Below are 19,324 nucleotides of genomic sequence, written 5' to 3'. Positions count from 1 at the left end.
TTTCCGTGAAGGCTACCTCTCGCTAGGAGAAAGCCATTATGTAGGTGTGAAGCAGTCCCAGGAGGATAACGATGCCATCGATTCACCGCCTCACAGCCTAGTCCTGGTTAAAGAGGGGCCTGTCTCCTGCACAAGGACACGCTGGCCTGGACGTAGGCCCTGCTCCCTTGCACCTTTCTCGCCCGCTGGCCCCGTTAACTTTTCAGTACTTGCAACACCTTGGTCACAGGGAATGTCCAGACTGCTCGTGAATCATAAGGGGACACTGAACACCCATCAGAGCACTGGCACATCACAGGCGCACGTTTGGAGCAGAACGTGATCGTCGGCACATTCTTTTCTGCACGGAAAACTCGCGCTATTGTTTCAATGAGCAAGGACTTTCAGATAGAGCCCGCTGGACGGTACAAAGCACATTCACATTCTTGACGTTACAATGTTACCTTCCCCTTCCCCTTCATTTAAGGGACCTCGGTGTCAAGGAGGCATTTCTAAAGCACTCACAGTTGTCCGAATGTCCACTTGGTATCTCCCAAGCTACACATTCCCAAGGTGGCAGGGCTGACGTTGTGAGACCAGCTGAGCTGTCTTGGGTGACTGACAACCTCTCTGGGCTTCAGTTTACCAGTCCTGACAGCACCAGCTTCCCAGGGTCACCGTGAGGACTGGATGGATTGCTATTTGTAAAGCAATTAGAATGCAGTCTCTTAAGTAAGTCCCTAACACTGGCTTCGAGACTCTAACCGGTGCAGCACAGACAACAAGAGTCAATGTGAATCTTCGACCTACCAGTGTAGCCTCCGATTTTTAACTCGCTTGCAGCTGCTTCCTCAAATAGCAGCCAGATCCTTCGGGGCTAGTCTCCACTGGGGGAGATCTGGCTACTAGTTTATCAAGGAAGCTGGTGGGGTTTCTATGTGTGGTGGCAGCGGTGGAAATGGGGAGATCTCCAGGGTGAAAGTAAATCCCAAAGTCAAGAGCTGGCCTACTGTAGTCCAGCCCCTGCCTCCAGATGGATTTCTCCCTCACTGCCTCCTTTGAAGGTGGGGTGCTACTCCCTACACTCTTCACTCGGGAAGGCTCTTTCTTCCATGCTATGGGATCCACTGGGCTTTTATTTCCCCTGAAGGAGAACCTCAGCTTGAGGTTTCCTCCCAACCCCTCACCAGTGTCACTGTTCAGCAGGTGCTGGGGTCGGGGGTCCCGCCATTAGGTGGCAGAGGTGGCGGGAGGGAGCCCCGGGAGGTGGTGGGAGTGTGGCTCACGGATGCCCAACGGCACAGCATGGTGCTTACTTGCAATCGTGCTTCTCAATTTCGAAGTGAGGGTTGAAGTTGAGGACGATCTTCTGGTTGGGTTCAGGGGCGTAAACAATCCACTCGCAGTTCTGGTGGGAGGGGTAATCCTGGGGGTAACCTGGGGAGGTGATATAGCCAGCATCTTTGGAATTCAAACGACCTCCACAGGCTGAGTCTGAAAGAGAAGGCAAAGAAGCCAGAGAACTTCAAATATGCTACAGCCTTCCCCCTCCCCTGCCCCCCACCCTGGTTCTTTTCGCTACCAGTGGCTGATTAAAACCGTCTTACAGACCTTTTATGGCAGTCCAGAAGACTAACCTACTTACTCATTCAGTGGAAGAGATTATTTCAGCTCATCTTCCCCACCCCACTCACCCAACTGCACACACACACACACACACACACACACACACACACACAGACGTGCTCACAATTGCACACACTCCTCAAATTAAAATATTCCAGAAAATGATCATAAATATACTTAATTACATGGTCTGAGATTAACAAAAATAAGAGAGCTGCAAACATAACATGCCCCCTGCCTTTTCCTGTCTCCCCCCCTTGGCCCGTCTTCTTCTGGTGCAAACCTCTCATCTCTATCTTTATCTCATAAATCCTTCGTTTCATTCGGTGTCTCCCAGCCCAGCCCAGGCAGCCAGAAGTAACGGCTCCAGGAACTGACAACAGTGGTTTTGTGGGGCCGACCCACAACCGAGCCTGGTAACAATTACATGTGATGGGGAAGGAAGCATTTTCAGCTTTGGGCCAGAACGGGCCCTGGAGGGTGATTTTAGCTTCTTCTTCTTCTTCTTCTTCTTCTTCTTCTTCTTTTTTTTTTAAGAAAGAAAAAGCAAAAGCCCCAAACATTTAATTCCACATACACCACAAATTTGATTTATTATTTCATTATACTCCGAGTGGAAAAAATCTGCATCGCAGAATTCACTGGCTCTGACCTCAGAGTTTCGACAAAAGTGCTTTGTGCTTTTCTCTCGCTTTCTACCCACTGTCCCTCCTGCCCGGTCACCACCACCAGGGTGTGCTGCTGCTTTGTCCGGCGGCAACCAGTAACCAGCCATTTGAAAGGAGGCTGCAGGGGATGTAAGGGCCCCCACCTTCCCAGCGGTGCCTGGCTGGAGGTAAACAGCTTCACGTGAGCCAGGAGGCGAGGGGGCGACTTCAAAGGCAGACAAGGTGGGCGCTGACATTTGAAGAATCTCCTGTACTGGGGAGTGAAGTTCTGTCATCCCCAGGAGGGGTTCCTGGGGAATGGGGGTTTTGCTTAATACCACAGTAGAACAGAAGACGGGAAGGCACAAGAGCCCTGGAAATATTCAGAAGCCTCCTGGAGACCTTCCTGAGATGCATGCCTCTCTTAGCATCAATCACGATTTAATATCGCCATCTGCATGGAGCAGCATGGGCCCGTGAATTATGTATTACGGCTCAGCAGCCACCCTACAGGACGGGGTCTTTCTCCCGTGTTCACTCTTTGAGGGAAAGGGTCATGCATTTTTTAACTCTACAGGTGCACTTTACTATCCCCCATGTCTGTTGGCATTACTGTCTTCCAGACCTCTGCTTTAGATTACCAGCCTGACAGGCTTGAAATGCATAAAAGATGGGCACGCCGCACAATGGTGGTTGGGACACACAAATCCACACAAGTAGCCTTTTAGGCATCGTGCCTCCGAGAGCTCAAACTGTGCTGTGCTGAACTGCCCAGAATCTAATGGATTCAGGTTCCACTTCCTACTGGGTGGAAAACAAAAGCAGGCCATTTCCTCTGCCTAGCAGCGGCCACATCATCCTCTAACTAATGACCCCGCACCCTCCCCAGTCCAGCAGGACAATGGGCCCAGCCCTCCCGCACAGACAGAGAGGAGGCCAGCAGTGAGGCCCGGTGCCGCCCACTCCTCTGCAGCCAACCCCCACAGGCTGCCCCGGTGCCCGTGCCACCGCCATGCCGGGCACCCGACAACTTGCAGCAAGTGACGTTGTGGCCCATTGGTGCTGGCTCATTCATGCACGTGAAACTGGCTGAGAGGGACCCTCTGAGAAAGCAGCGGTGTGGGGGCTTCGATCACCAGCTGCTCTTACCACGCTGGAGAGGGAAGTTTCAACTGGGTTCCCCTCCTCTGCTATTTTGCTGAAGAGTATTGCCCTGCCGCACACTCACCCCAAACCGCGCTTTTCGCCTCGGACCTCATCAGAGGGAATCTGAGCTGAGCTCCTGTTGAGTAACTGTTATGGTTTCCACATCATCCACCCTCTCTCCCTCCTTCTCCCACCCCTGCCCTGCTTCTCTCCAGCTGCTCCTGAAAGAAGAACTTCTCCTCCTCAATTTTCCACTCCGCCCCCCCCCCCCCACCAAGTTCAAGCTTTTAGTAATTAGACCGGGCACACATCATCAGCAATAAAGACAGGAAACTTCCTCATAGGCAGGTTTCGCTTCTCATCCACACCAGGAGCAATCATTTTCCCACTCAGAAAACACTTTTAAATGATACAGAACCCATGGCTGGTAGTCTGTATTTTCCACGGTAAAAACTTAGCTGAAAGATAAAGGAGTAACACATCTCTTTCTGTCCTTTCTTTATCTGAAGAAAATCAAGGTGCTTTATTAAAATTTTTGAAAGCTCATTAAAACATCTGCTTTGCTTTTGTGTGGTTAACCCTTTCGATACCCAAACATTTATAAACTCACATTCTTGTGCGGATGGCCCTCACACTCAGAAACACACGCAAACGTGGATATTGCACATATATCGGATACGTAGACATATTAGAAAGTCACACTTCAGTCCCGCACACACTTTCACACCCTCTCATAAAATATCACACATCATTTGCGCAGACATATATCCACCAAGATAAATACTAGAATTTCTGTCTCTATTTTTCTTGGAGAGGACTGAATTCTTGAAATATATCAGTAAAACTTGTAAGGAAAACACAATCCCTCTACACCTCCTCTTGAGAATTGATATTTCATATCCAGGTTTGGGGGCCCTTCATTTCTTAAATACAAAGACACCCCCAACCGAAATGAGCTGGACTTTCTTCTGACGAGCTATACCATCTATTTACCTTGGAGGCCTGTATTGTGTCCCCCTGTATTATGTGGAACAGCATAAATGCTCTCTGTCCTGTCTCAGAGGAGTCCAGCCCAGGCAAAAGAGAGTTGAACTCAAGGGCAAACCCCTTTAGGCCAGTCTCCACATACTGAAGGGGAGTTGACCCTGGTGAAGTTTGAGCTACTGAGCCTGTTTGGTGAGTTAACAAGGGACTTCTTTCTCCAACCATTTTGTGAATACCTTTCACCTGGGGCAAATTCATTTCCCAAAGAGAAGCAGAGGAACCCAGGCCTGGGCTGTTCAGATGGGGTTTTCTCCTACATCTGGGAGGGAAGCCTGAGGGATGAGTCAGCTCAGGCCAGATAAAGACCTCGGAGGCCCAAGAATAAAAGGATTAAAGTGACACCTCTAGATGTAATTGGAAAGAAAGTCCTAAAGTCACAGAGGCCTGATTTTTTTTTCTTCCAAGATGAGTATTTAGGTGTTTTTATTTCACATATGAAATGTCAGATTATTTCGGACATCTGTATCTTTCTGTCTCTCTTTTTTTGTTTTTGTTTTTGTTTTCTCTTCCTCCGGTGCCCTTGTTTTGCTGGTCACCTAAGTATCATCTGATGCTGCCTACAGGTAAACTGGCTCCTGATCTCGGTAAAGGGATTTTGTATTCATCCACTTAACAATTCTAAGGTGCTCTGCCAGCCTCGGAAGGAACTCGCCCTCCTACAGAACCCAATTTAGGACAAACAGTAGTTTCTCTGTAACATCAGATTTTTAGGAAGTCATAAGGAATAAAAGAAAATCTTAAAAAAAAAATCTGGTCACCTTCTAAGGAAATTCAACAGAAGTTGTTTTAAAGGAACACTCTATGGCTTAACCTTGACAGCGGGATTAACTAAAAGAAGCCTGACTGTTGTGAGTACTTAAAAAAAAATTTTTTTTTAATGTTTATTTATTTTTGAGACAGAGCGTGAACAGGGGAGGGGCAGAGAGAGAGGGAGACACAGAATCTGAAACAGGCTCCAGGCTCTGAGCTGTCAGCACAGAGCCTGATGCGGGGCTCGAACTCACAGACCGTGAGATCATGACCTGAGCCGGAGTCGGATGCTCAACCAACCGAGCCACCCAGGCGCCCCATGAGTACTTTTAAATAATTAGAATGGCAATGGCTTACTTCAGGACAGGGAGAGACACCAGGTGACACCAGGCGACAGAAAGCTGGCAGTCCCACAGCAAAGGGAGAAAAATCAGATCACCTGGGTTAGCCGAACTGAAAAAAAAGTCCTGGGCAAAAACGGACGTTTAGAACTCGCTGAAGGTGGGATTGGAGAGTCCGGTTGTTGTCGGAGGTGGGTCTGGGGTAACGAAGCGGGGTGGGGTGGTCTGAGAGTAGTTAAGAGGGGACACGGCACTTGGATTCTTGGTGACCTTCCTGGGTCTCAGCTTCCTAAACTGTAATTCAATGAGTGGATTGAATGAAGTGGAATGAAGTGTGTACTTTTCAAAATTCTTCTTAGAAGGTGTTTGTTTTCTCTTTGGATAAAACTCTACCCAGAACTCCAGTGTCCAAAGCAGAGAGAAGTGGAGCTCTCTTGGATGCAGGAGGTAGGGTGACGAGAAGGGGTGTTGAGTCTGGGCCCCACAGTTCCCTCATCACCTCTGAGGGGCTTTCTCTGTAAGAAGATCGGGCTTCTTGGAACAGGACGTGACACCCACCGAACTAGGCATCAGTTCCCTTATTACTTTAAAATGCCTTGTGAAAGAGAAGGAGTAGGCTGATTGGAAGATACCTATTTCTTTTTCTTTTTAAGCTTATTTTTTTTTTCTTAAAATTTTTTTTTCAACGTTTATTTATTTTTTTTGGGACAGAGAGAGACAGAGCATGAACGGGGGAGGGGCAGAGAGAGAGGGAGACACAGAATCGGAAACAGGCTCCAGGCTCTGAGCCATCAGCCCAGAGCCCGACGCGGGGCTCGAACTCACGGACCGCGAGATCGTGACCTGGCTGAAGTCGGACGCTTAACCGACTGCGCCACCCAGGCGCCCCTTTAAGTTTATTTTTATTTATTTTGAGAAAGATACAGAGAGCAAGAGGAGGAGGAGCACAGAGAGAAGGAGAGAGAATCCCAAGCAGGCTCCACGCCATCAGCACGCGGCCCGATGTAGGGCCGGAACCCACCACAAGATCATGACCTGGGCTGAAATCAAGAGGCGGACACTTAACCGACCGAGCCACCCAGCCACCCCAAACATCTATTTCTTGTATGTACCTGAGGGCCATACACTTGGTGGAGAAAAGCAGTCGGTCTCATTTCCTATGAAAATACTGTCCTTTATTTATTAAATAATTTATCCTTTGTCCACAGCATAACCCCATCCTGTTTCCACTTCTACAGCATTTCCTTCTTTAAATTATTAGTAGCAAGGCAAAGAAGAAGCCCTTTCTCCTACTTGAAAAGAGAGACGGTTGTCACCTTGCCACTTGACTAACAAGAAGCCTTGTCTTCAGTATGGTCTCACCACAGGCAAGCTGTGTGACCTTGGGTAAGTCAGTAAACACCTCTGAGCCTTTGTTTTCTCATCTGTAAAATGAGGGGAGTGATTCTAAAGGTCAGTTCCAGTTCTAAAATGTGAAGCCTGTATAATGAGGTGAGGAAAAGATCCTATACAACCGATAGGTGGAACCAAAAATTTAAAAACTGGTCTCCCCTCCTAGAGAACAAGACATTTGTTCAAGGTGCCACTTCTGTTTCCTCTGTTTGGTAAGCCTTGAAACAACCTCTAGGATTTTTCCGATGAACATGCCTGTCTTGCATTATGGAGAGTTCAAATGTCTCTTTTAATCACATTAGCTCTACTGACGTGAGTTTCTCTCCTTAACTGAGTCTGTGGCTGCATGCTTAATAAATAGTGTGGATGTTCAGCAGTGTGTGTGCGCGTGTCCACAACAGCGATGCATAAAAGGAAAGCCCAAGAAGAGTTTCTTCAAATCCCTTGCCTGAATCATCTAAGTCCTCCGCTCAGGGTTTTAACCAAATTTTGCTCGCTAACCCCGGATAAGCTGCTTTTTAAGAGTTATTTCTGGGAGCCGAGGCTGGATTTTGTTTTATTCAAAGCGACTTCAGTCTGTCACAAGACAGTCTCATAAAATCTGTATCTTGGCTTAAGCTGGGAAGAAATGAACCGATCCATCAGCCTAGGAATGTGGCTGTTTGACCACTTCCTAAGGCAACTGGGAGGGGATTCAATCTATTCAATTTATGGGGCCGGGTGCCATTGAGTGATGTACTCCTGAAGGCACAGCAAATGGAAATCTCTGTGAACTTTTGCAGTGATAAAGTTCAAAATCTGAATAAAAGAACCTCCGGGAGGACAGGATGGAGGGGATGAGAGAGAGGGAATGAGGCCAGCCTGTGAGCATGGAGAGAGGAGTGAGGAACCAGGCAGGCTTTTGCTTCGGAAACACTTCCCGTGGATTCAGAGGGGACAGAACTGGAAATTGGGTCTGGAAGTAGGACCTTTGGAAAGTCTTCCCCCCCTTAATCTGGATTCTAAAAATGAACCTTCATTTCAGTGTTACAACGTAAGTTCGATGCGATGACCCCCTCTGACCTCGAATCATGCCACCTGTGGTAACCTTGTTATTTGTCATCTTATATCAGAAACAAATGCAATTCCAATAGGGCAGTCAATATAATAGCATTAGTTTATATTTATGTCCACTCTTTTCCAGCCCTCATTGCAAATGCAATTTTGATGCCCTTGATGAGAGATCTGGGATTACAATTCCTGACCATTTCAACAGACATTTGGGGAAGGAAATGGAAGAAGAATAATTTTGAGGTCTCTCCAAAAACCGAAGGAGAATAAAAGGTAATATAATATTTTTTTCCATTTATTTTGATTAACTGAAGGCTTATGTTGAAACGTCAATGGCTCCCCATTGGTTAGTGAATGAAATCCAACTCCCGAGGCCTGGCAACGGGGCCTTGCATTTAGCCGAACCTATCATTTCCGACCTTCTTTGCAATCATTTCCCTCCACACGTTCTAAACTGCAGCTCCTGAGTGTTCCTCACATACACCAGTGTCCATTCCTCTGCTCCCATCTTCCCCTATTACGCCTTTTCCAGCTCTAACGCCCATCCATCCTCTCCACCCGGGCTCAGATGTGACCTCCACCCTTCCCTCCCTGGTGTCTCACACCAAGACTACTGTTCCCCCCTCCCTGTCTGGAACCTCCGAGACGGAAGCTCTTTAATGTCCTTCTAAGGCATGTGAGGGCTCCGGAAGGCCTTATCTGTTCTTCTCCACCGCGGCAACTCGAGGGTGTGACTCCTTCCTCGGTGAACTTTATAGGATCAGACTCAGAGTCTTACCCAAAAGTCAGACTCGGTGACGTTGGGTGAATTATTCAGTTACTAGCTGCCTAACATAACACCAGAAGCAGCCCTAGCTGCCACGGACTCTGAGGAAGCCTCAACACGATCATTCTGCTTCTCTAGTACGACTCTTCCTCCCCAGCCCGCAGCTGCTATTGAATGCGGAGATGTTTTTGTGGTGAACCGAGAGTTTCAGTTAACTTGTTTGGAACAATAATACCTGGTCATGAGGCAGGGTTGAGTCACGTGAACCATGTCTCCAAAGACACTCTAAGCCTCCGCTAATAATGATGCAGGTCAAAGGATATTTACATCTTAATCCTAATGATGGTAAAAATAATTTATCTGAGGGTCTCTTGGCCTCCCTCACTCTTCCAGAGCTGAGTTCTAGATATTTGTTGTCAGTAGCAGCAGGAAGATGCACATTACTTCTTCGTCACTAAGCTGTTTGCTGGTAACAGATTATCTCCTGCTGGGTTTCAGTTCCTTTCTCTCTACTTCTATCTCCCCATCTCCCTTCCCCTGGCCCCCATTATGCCTTTAGGGCACATCTGTTTTATTTTTTGCCTTTATCAAAGCAATTATTATTACGGCTCGGCCCAGTAATTTGCAATTCCCTCTATCTTCTTTGCTGAAAGACTGGCCAGAGCCCAGATCACTGGTTATCAGGATCCTTGGAGGCAGCGAGCAGGGTATCACTGGCTTTGTGCATTAAGCAGGCCAGCAGCCCCGTCCTCTGCACACTACTGGGGAGAGCTTTCCTTTTGTTATTCCCAGCTCCCCCACCCCTCCTTTTTTTCTGGATTAGATCCTGACTCTTTTATGAAGACCCAGAGGGAAATGGGATTATTAAGAGTCTTGCTGGGTAAAAGCTATTTTGTCTTTATGATGACTTTCTTGAGTTCAGCTGCTGAGGGGCTTTAATGCCAGAGTAGAAGTTATTGCACATTCAGGGGAGCACCCTGCACAGAGTGCTCCCTGCTGAGCACACCTTCTGTGATGAAGGATGGAAAGGGAGGAAAGGGGAGGAAAGGAAAGGAAAGGGAAGGAAAGGGAGGGAAGGGAGGGGAGGGAAGGGAGGGGAGGGAAGGGAAGGTAGGGGAGGGGAGGGGAGGGGAAGGGAAGGGAAGGGAAGGGAAGGAGAGAGATAAAAAATAAGTAGAGGCACAAGGAGAGAAAAAAATGGCAACGAGGAGACGTAAATTTTAGATGAAAATCCAGCAAAGACTATTGCTCTCTGAAGAACAGTGTGAGTGATAATCTGAAGCTTATAAAACATAGACAAACATTCAGTGGGGTAAGAGCCGAGAAAGAATAATTATTTACTTATTAAAAATAACATAAACATACTACAATGGTTATAATGTGCTTCCTATGGTCACGAGATACAGTGAATAAATGTCTTTAGAATAGGCTTGATATGGGCCAAATAGTGTTCTATGTAATCTGGCATAACACAAAACAAAACAAAAACCTATGGAGCAGGTATTACTATCAAACATACTTTACAGAAAAAGAAATTGAGGTACAGAGAGATTAAGTGGTCTAGACCACAGAGCTGGCAAATGGCTGAGCTGGATTTTAAACGTAGGCAGTCTGGCTTCTGTACCTCAGAAGCTGGGAAGCCCAAAGAAGGGCTCCCCCAAACCTCTATATGACAAAGTTATTTAGTGCCATTTACGGAAAGACAAATGTTTTGCCTGTGTGAAAACTCCCTTTTCTCTTCCTGTGCCAGTAATCTGTCTGCGTGAACAATGAGAGACGTGTTCGAGGCTGGGCTGTGGGGAGGGCGAGAAGCACTTAACACCTTCTCCACTGCCTGCATACGCTGGCACCCAGCTTCTTGTCATCCTGACTGTCTTTCCTGTGTACTGGAAACCAACGTATGTCTTTGGCTCTAGAGGGAGGGTGGTGTGGATAGATGTTTCAGGTCTGAAACCATGTGTCACAACATTGAGGGGTTTTTTGCTGGCAACTCCCATTTGTCTCCTTTTCTCAACCCCACTCAACCCTATCCTAAATGCCACATTGTTATTGTTCTACTGGATAGGAGCAGCATTTTCAGAAACGGGGGATTTATTTTTATAGCACAGCTGGTCTGCCAAAGGTCACATAATTTGGCAACGTTCCCAGTGGTTAAAAATTAATTTCTTCTTATTAATACAACCAAGGTCCCATAGGATGGGAGCTCAGCCTTATCTAAACTTGACAGCTTCCTAAACCTTCAGAAGATGCTTTCTCCTGGAGGGCCAGTCATGCTACAGGGCCACTGTGTCCAGGAATCCAGCCTCACCGAATCCTGTTAGGTAATGAAACCATTAAGCCCCTAGGCCATTTCTCATCAAGGCAGATAAAGCTTTAAAAAATGCTGTAGGCTCTCTAGGACAAACTTCTGCGGCATCTTCCGTGAGTGGGTTAATTAAAAAAGAAAAGGAAGAAAAGCGAATTCTTTACCTGGAAGGAAAGGTACAAAGACTAACTTTTGGGGATCAAACTCCTATCTGCCATTCAAAGAGGGTGCCTCAACGATGATACAGTGGTAAACAATGATCAAATGACAAAATACCTAAAATATGTTAATGATGACATAAACTACTGCCCAGATGTTACTTTTCAAGTCCTTTTTCATCCCCGCAAGAAATAGAAAGGTATTATGCTTTAAAAAAAATTTTTTTTAACGTTTATTCATTTTTGAGAGAAAGAGAGAGAGAGGGAGAGAGAGAGACAGAGCATGAGTGGGGGAGGGGCAGAGACAGAGGGAGACACAGAATCTGAAGCAGGCTCCAGGCTCTGAGCTGTCTGCACAGAGCCCAACTCGGGGCTCAAACTCACGAACTTCGAGATCATGACTTGAGCTGAAGTTGGCCGCTTAACTGACTGAGCCACCCAGGCGCCCCAGAAGGTGTTATGCTTCTGCTCCATCTTTTACAAAAGGAAAAAAATCTCAGTTCTATTTCCTCATCTTTCCCCCTACTTCTGGGGAATGTATTCTGAAAACTCTTACCAATGAACCTGGCTCTGAATTCAGTCAACCAAGAATTGTCCCACACTCTGGTCACCCAAAGTCAGCTCATTCTCTTGATTGCTTTAATGAGCAGCTGAATGAAAGACACCAAGTAGGGGCCTCAGAATCACCTGAGTCCATGGCGTTTCTCCCCAGTGACGCCCCCAGACCCCTCCCAGCTCTTGTTTACATTCATGCCTCATTGCATATGAATTGGCATCTGGGCTCCTAACTTTTTCTGTACTACAAAGATAGGAACTGGCCTTTCTGGTTGCAGAATATGGACTTTACATTCAACAGCAGGGGATGAGAGCCATTTGGTAGACAGCAGGAGTCCTGTCTAGACAGCCTGGGGTCCCAGTCACTGGAGCCTTCCAACCTTCCATTTTGCCAGTTGTGTGCTCTGTGACTTAATCGGAGGGCTCTGCAGAATGGCATCAAAGTCCAAACCAGTGGTGCTGCTTGGGCATTCACAATTCCACCAGGCACATCTTGGACAAGAAGGTGCTTGCCTGGAACACTCATGGGGAGCTCTCTTCTTTCCACTGTTTGCACTGTGTGTTCTGTTGGCAGTTGGTAACAGCTTCATTACCTCCAGTGGCTGTTTATGGGGTAAAGTTTACTGGGCACACGTTGAATGTGGGCATGAGACCAGTCCCCAGAGCATAGAGCAGGCTGTCTGTGTACCATCTAGGAGTTCACAGTTTTGCTTGCAAATTATTGTATCTATACCTACCCATAGTCATCCCGCATTTTGGGGAGACAGGCTAAAAAAGAACGTCTGCCCAATAAGGGCGCCTAGAACGTCACTGCTTCTCATTTAGGATTTGTTTGAACCCAGACCTATCTCCCACAGACAATTTAGACCTCTTATCTGATCATCCATTCCGGACGCAAGGTTGATTGACCGCGTCTGCCCCGTGTCCATGGCAATGGTGTTTAAAGCCAAGCACAGATCAAAGCTGGGGGGGGGGGCGGGTGGAGTGCGGGGGAAGGTTGTTGGTTATAGGGTCCGGGTTCTTTGGGCCCCAAGTGGTGAGGAGGGGCGTTGGGGCTGGGAGTTGCCACCATCTGAAGAAGCCCATTGTCAGGGCCTGAATGATTTCCTGAGCAAACCCCAGACCCACCCCCCATCAACTCGAGCAAAGGGGAGTTTCGAGGCCAGGCGCTGACAACGAGTGGCCAGCGCCAGGGGGCTCTCCACTCAGTCTGAAAACGAAAGGAAAGGAGGCGGAGGGAGGGCAGCGAGCATTGAGCACACGCCAGTAAACCAGAGTGTGGATCCCCTCCCCTTCCAGAGAAATTCAACCGGAGCCCCAGAAGCTGCGACAAGGATGAGCCGGATCCTCTAAGCTTGCCAGGAAAGCTGATTCCCACCCCACCCCCACGGTTCCCAGAGGAGCAACCGGTTCATTCCACCACCACCCCCCGCCGCCCCCTGGACGTTGGCTCTGCGGGTGCCCCCCACCCAGCCGCCGGGCGCCTGGGACCCGGTTGGAAAAACTGCGGTGCAGTCAGCCGGAGGCAAAGGGTGGGGGCAGCCGTTTAATCACCGCTCGCCTCGCCTCCATTAACTTGTATTGATATTAAAAAGAAATCAATCAGTGAAAATGAAGCATTGGCCGTGAATATTTTTTTCTCACGTGGAAAAGCAAGGAGCGAGGCGGCGGGGGAGGGGAGGCGGACCGCGCCGGCGACTGCAGGTTTCTCCCGAGCGGAGAGCCGCAGCGGCGACTTAACTTTCTGGCAGTGGGCAGCGTGGAGGAAATGCCGCAAGCCTCTCCCTGGGGGTGTCCTTAGTCAGGAGGAGGAGGCGACAAGGCTGGAGGAGTTGGAGGCGGCCAACTTCTCCCAGGCCCGAGCCTTGGTTTTGCTTTCGCTGGGAATATTTTTGCCTAATAGAATGTTTATGGATCGTTCGGCTGTGTTTCTGCTGCTCAGCCCAAACAAATCGATGCGGCGTTAGAGGCGGCGCGGAGGGCTGGGGCGGGCTGGGGGGCCACCACGTCCCCACCACGTCCCCACCACGTGGATGCCGGCGCGCCGCGTGCTCTTCACCTGCTCAGGCGCACCGGCGGGCGCTGGGCGCTACTAGGGCAGTGGAAGTTGCGCGCATTCCCGCGGCTAGAGCTGGCTCCTTTCCGCCCCTCTCCGCCCCGAATTCCGAAATCCCACCCCGGCTTCCCGCGTCCCAGCTTCGCCAGCGTTCGGATCCCCTGCTCCGCCTCAGCCCCGCGGAGCCGGCCCGCCAGGGGCGGCGGGGGAGGGGAGAGATTCAGCGCGGAGCAGAGCGCGGAAGGCAGGAGGGGGCGCTCCGGTCTGGGTCCTCGGAACGGCCCCGAGCCCAGGAGGAGGGAGGCAGGTCGGCGGCGCGGCTACGATCTGGCGAGGCAGCGTGGCAGAGAGTGGGGGAGCCTGATGCGCGCAGCCCGCGCGGCCTCCCTGCTGCCCGCCAGTCCGAGAGTGCCGCCGCGGCCACAGGGTTATTTGCTCAGTCGCTCCCCCTCATGCACCTTCCGCCCTCCCTTTCCCCTGACTCCTTCTCGGAACGGGTTCCCGCCGCCGCTGCCGCCGGCTGGGCTCAGCCCCCTCCCGGCAGACGCGCACCGGGTGAGTCAGAGGTCTAGCAGGGCCTCGCCCTTTGCCACCCGCTGCCAGCTCCCCGGGTGCCAGTCGGGTGCTCCAACAGGAAGTCCGAGCTCCCCGCGGCTTGCTTTCGCCTTTTCAAGGGGCTGGAGAATATCCACCTAGGGCGGGTCCCAGCTCCGCGTCCCACGAGGGGGTCCCACCCCGGCGGTAAGGCTGCTGCGGCAGCGTCGTACTGGATGACCTGCCCCGCGCTCAGCGCCTCTGGGCTTCTCTAGAAGTGACGCAGCGCGGCCCGGGGCGAGAGTGGGAGGGGGTTCTGCAGAGAGCGCGAAAGGCAGGTGGCAGAGCGGGAGTGGGTTCGAGCGGGTGTCGCACACAAACGTACACTTCGCGCAGAGCTCGGGGACAGATGTGCGAACATCTGGGGTAGGACATGGCCCCTGAGTCTTCACGACCCCTCCCGCTCCGCAGAGCACACAGAACCTGAAGTTGTGTGTTGTGAGTGTGTGTGTGTGTGTGTGTGTGTGTGTGCGCGCGCGCGCGCGCATGCCGGTGTGTGCCCCAGTGTGCGCGCGCTCGCCGGGGCCTACTAGAGTCCGTGCCTGAATACATAATATACCGTGGGCATCTTCCCCGCGTGCGCGCGCGCGCGCGCGCGCACACACACACACACACACACACAGCGAATCACACAAACATACATAATTTATGCAGCATCTAGGTCTGTGGGAGGTAATTTAATTTCGCTTCAAGCTGGGAACTTAGAATTAAGGCAAGAGGGAATGGGGAGACACAGGAAATCTCCCCAAGTGGGACCTGCACCCATCTTTTGATAACGATTTGCAGCTGCCCTGAAGACCAGCTATGGCAGAGAAGGAGCAGCAAACGGGTGGATTTCAATAGCAAGGGCATTCCTCAGGCTTCCTTCCCCTCAAATAAACACTCAAGCTTAAATGGGGTGTGTTGGCGGTGGTAACCAGAGCACCAGGCGCAAAGCTTCCCCTTTAGGCGCCCACAGGACCCACTAGCCCGCTCTGATAGGGGAAAGGGGGGGACGTGCCCAGGGAGCTGCTGCAAGGGGTTAACCCTACCACTGCGGCCATAGCCTTGGAGGTGCCTACCGGTAAGGGCACTTCAGCCAGGCTTTATCTCCTCTATTTCCTCCATAGATGGTTTCCCCCATTCTCAATCACCTGTAGCAGCTTCCAAGAGTTTTGTCAGATTCCAGACACTGTTCTCAGAGGGGAGAGAGGTTCACCCTGGAGAGTGGCGTGGGGAAGGAAGGACAAGCCCCACTGGATTCCCTGCAACCAGAAATCCCTTCTCAGGCAGGGTGCCCCTTGCCAGCCCACCTCCCCGCTGCCAAATACTGGCCCCAGACTGTTCTGGGCCTTGCAGTCCTTATCTCTGCAGTCTGTCCACACACCCTTTTTGGCAGTGGTTGAGAACAAATTCCACTCAAAAGTTTCTAACCACTTCACAAGAGTAAGAGACCTTCGAAGGCCACGCAGTCTGTTTTATCTAACACGGATTTTTAAAAGAACATGATTTACTTTCCCAGAAAACACATGAATGCAGGAAGGAGAGCGGGGACGACCAGCGCCTGGGTAGCCAACAGCGCCCAGCCCAGCCCCAAGCCCCCAGCTCAGCCGCAGGCCAACTTGCTCCATCAGCCTGAGCCCTAGGATTCTGAGGCGTATCCACACAGTCTGCAAAGAATCCACAGCATTGGAAAACCAAAACTAGACTCTTGTCTTTCCCAAGCCCTTCAGTTAACATTGCTCAATGGAGCTAAGTGGAGAGAATGCAAATGATTTATATTTCACTGGCTAGGTTGAAGAAACTCAAGGGAGATGTGTTCTGCCTCAAGACAGGGGGAAAAAAATCCCAAAAACTGTAATGCAAAGGCTTTGTAGTATTTTTAAACCTTTGATTCAGTCCATATGTGACATCTGAACACCGCCAAATTCTGTCTATGTTTCAAAACACACACACACACACACACAGTGCTAGCAGGAGAGAAAAGTTGGGTTTTAGAAGCGGTGGTGGTATAGGGAGGGCCGGCTGGGATCTCTCTTTAAGTTAGTATTGAGGGAGCCTCCTTCTATGCCATCCCATGTGCCCAGAATGAGCGGTTGCTTTTAAAGGGAAAAGCATGTTGAAATGAACAGAAAAAAACAAAAAAACAAAAACAAAAAACAAAACAACTTTTAGGGGCTTACCTGGTTGGCCTCTCACTTCATGTCCTGAAAAGTAGAGAGCCAAGAAAACCCAGGTGAGAGGAAACATATCCATTTTGGAGAAGGAGGCTCTCTCCAGAGCTGGATTTGTAGATGTCTTGTATAATTTTAAGTCTTTGTGTTTTTCTCTCTCTTACGTTCTTCCTTACAGTGTCTTCTGCAAAGGTTTCTAATGGTCAGGGTTTCCCTCCTGGGTCCTGACGGCCCGTCTTCACCTTTATTCTTGCTGGATTCTCACCTAAGAGGAGGGTGGCTCTTGAAATCAGCAAAGCGGGAGCAAGCCAGGAAGGGGGGACGGGTTTCCTCTCTTAAAAACAAAACGCATCTATGTCCTCTCCAGTTCCTCAAAGTATCATTTCCTTTATCCTACAACATCACGAATATTTCCCGAAAGCCAAGCGTAAAAAAAAAAAATTATAATAAAAATAAAAGCCCAGACTTGCTTTGGGCATCACACGGCCCCCAGGCAGCTGTGTGATCTCAGAGGCGTAAACTGACACACATCTCCAGGCACCCGGGACCGACACGCGGGCGGAGGCACCGACCGCCGGACGGCCCGAGTGGGAGAGGCGGCCGCCCCGCTCTTGCTCTCGCCGGGTTCCCCTAGCGGGAGCCTCCCCAACGACTACACCCGCTCGGCCAGCCAGACGAGGGGAGTCCGAGGAAAGAAGCTGCGGCGGCGGCGGCTGCTGCTGCTGCTGTTGCTGCTGCTGCTGCTGGCGGGGCGGCGGCGGCTGGGATCGCCTGGGAGTGAGCGAGCCCCTCTCCGAGTTCGCTCGCGCCCGCCCTCACCTCCACCTCGCCCAGCGCCTCGCCGCGGTCTGCGCGTCTGAGGATGTGCCGGGGGCGGGCTGCGGACTGGTGCCTCGCTCGCCTTCTCTGCTTCCCCTCCGGCTCCCCCCAGCCTTTTCAGGCCGAGCAGCATGTGGATGTCAGAGCCGCGGCAGAGCTATCCGATTACGCGCCGGCTCAGGGCCCGCCCCTTCTGTGTTCCTGATTAAAGAGGCAGCCGCGGAGACGAGCGGCGCACAGCCCAGCGCCGCGGCACCCGGCTCGGGCGGGGCGGCGGCGGTTCCCCCCCCTCCCCCCCACAGCCGCGGCCCGATCAAAGTTGAGGCGTCTCCCACCCAGGCTCTCCTCTCCCACCCAGCCGCTTCTCTCCCACCCGGCACCTCCCGGCCACCCCGGGCACCTCCGCGGCTGGCTGCGCCCGGCCGCCCGTGCGCACAGCCGGGGAGAGGGAGCGCCCCGGGGCACCTCCAGGGCGCAGTGCCCTTGGCCGCGTTGTCCCCGCCCGGGGGAGACTACGCAGGAAATGGGGGAAATCCCTGTTCCCCCCCAAATTCCCTGGCTCCGAGGCCACACACGTAGAACCCAGCACAATGCCACGCGCAATGGCGTTACAGGAGGAGTTGGGTGGCGTACGGTGTTTGCTGTGGGGAACCAGGCGGCAGCTCAGCCATGCGTTCTCACAGGCAGCAGTGCGTGGCGGCGGCACACACCGTCAGCCCAGGCTGAATCAAACCCCAAACACTCGTGCGCTTACTACTCAGATCCTTTGTTGTGTCCCAAACATACTCCTGTCCTCGCCGGGCGAGCATTTAGTTCTCTCTGCGCACCCAACTTGTAACCAGCAGGAGAGGGACTTTCCGCAAAGAATTTCTTCAGGCAATTAAACCCGGTTCTCCCTAGTCCTCCCCAAAAGTACAGGTACACGAGGGCTTCTCCTCAAAACGCTACTGTAACGACTACCTTTTCCCCCATGGAAATGTGGTCACAGCGCGCAGAGAAAGAAAACCGCATTATGCCAACTATTTTTAAATGGAGGTGTGAAAACTGTTTAGAGGGAGTTGCAAGCTAACAGCTGGGGCAACACTTGTATCTTTGTTTCTGAGGATGGCTTTGCGGATTCCAAACTGTCTTGCTTCACTAAGCACCTATTACTACATTATCATGAAGACTCTAACAAGAACAGTCTAAATAACACTCTGCATATACCTTCTCTGCCACTCTGCGGATTAAGAAAAATAAAGTTTCGGTGACAAGAAGCACACACACATCCGACTACCCATTTATTTCTTTGCTTGCACTTGTGGATTCTTCTGGGTGGTTTTGCTCCTTATCTGGACTTGCCATTAGCTTTGTTTATCACTTTTAGTGTTTGAAAAAATCTGTAACTCCCACTTAACTGTTATTTACACTGAGATAACCAAAACAAAATTGAATCAGAAGTGATTTGCAAATAGTTGAGCCAAGCCATGGAGGGATTTTACAGCGCTGTGTAAATCCACTGGCTGCATATCACACTGTTAATCTTAGATGCCTGGTTTGAAAGGGCATTTAACAGAGGCCTAGTGAGTTCTTCCAGGGAGCATATCCCCTGGCTGGCCTGAAGGCTACCTTTCGTTCTTTCTCTCTTCCTTCTGTTCCTCCTTCTCTCCTTGGTTTGAGAGCACACCCACATTATTGAAAACTCCAGAGTTACTTTTTTTTTTTTTCCTGTTTAAACATTAACTGCACAGAAAGATTGCCACTCATCAATATTTCATGGGGGTTAAGAGGCAATCTGGATTTTGAACCTTCAGCAGAGATCCTGGCTTCTGTCATTGCCAAGATGCTAACCTAAGGATGAATAACACTATCTATAGTAACACAGCCTGAATACAGGAAGTCATTTAGTATCACCCCCCCCCCCACCACTCACCAGGTGTGCTAAGCCATTCTAGCAAGTGTCC

The 19,324-nt window shown here is 50.5% G+C and overlaps 1 protein-coding gene across 8 annotated transcripts in view; it reads right to left on the bottom strand.

Annotated features, from left to right (window-relative positions):
* NRP2 (neuropilin 2) overlaps positions 1–17,648 on the bottom strand; it is a 117,073-nt gene extending 99,425 nt beyond the window's left edge. The window contains exons 1-2 of one of the 8 annotated variants that reach the window (XM_045480910.1): positions 16,572–17,648; positions 1,296–1,473 (exon numbers count right to left, since the gene is read on the bottom strand). In XM_045480910.1, the coding sequence (XP_045336866.1) occupies positions 1,296–1,473; positions 16,572–16,644 (251 nt within the window). In that variant the 5' untranslated portion in view covers positions 16,645–17,648. Of the gene's footprint in view, positions 1–1,295; positions 1,474–1,888; positions 1,969–16,571 lie in introns of those variants that run through there. The other 7 variants (XM_045480907.1, XM_045480906.1, XM_045480908.1 and 4 more) reach the window with 7 other exon arrangements.
* Between the last annotated feature and the right edge of the window lie 1,676 nt (positions 17,649–19,324).

Source organism: Leopardus geoffroyi, chromosome C1 (genome assembly GCF_018350155.1).
Source record: "Leopardus geoffroyi isolate Oge1 chromosome C1, O.geoffroyi_Oge1_pat1.0, whole genome shotgun sequence".
Classification (NCBI taxonomy): Eukaryota; Metazoa; Chordata; class Mammalia; order Carnivora; family Felidae; genus Leopardus; species Leopardus geoffroyi.
This window is presented reverse-complemented; position numbering and strand designations above follow the sequence as displayed.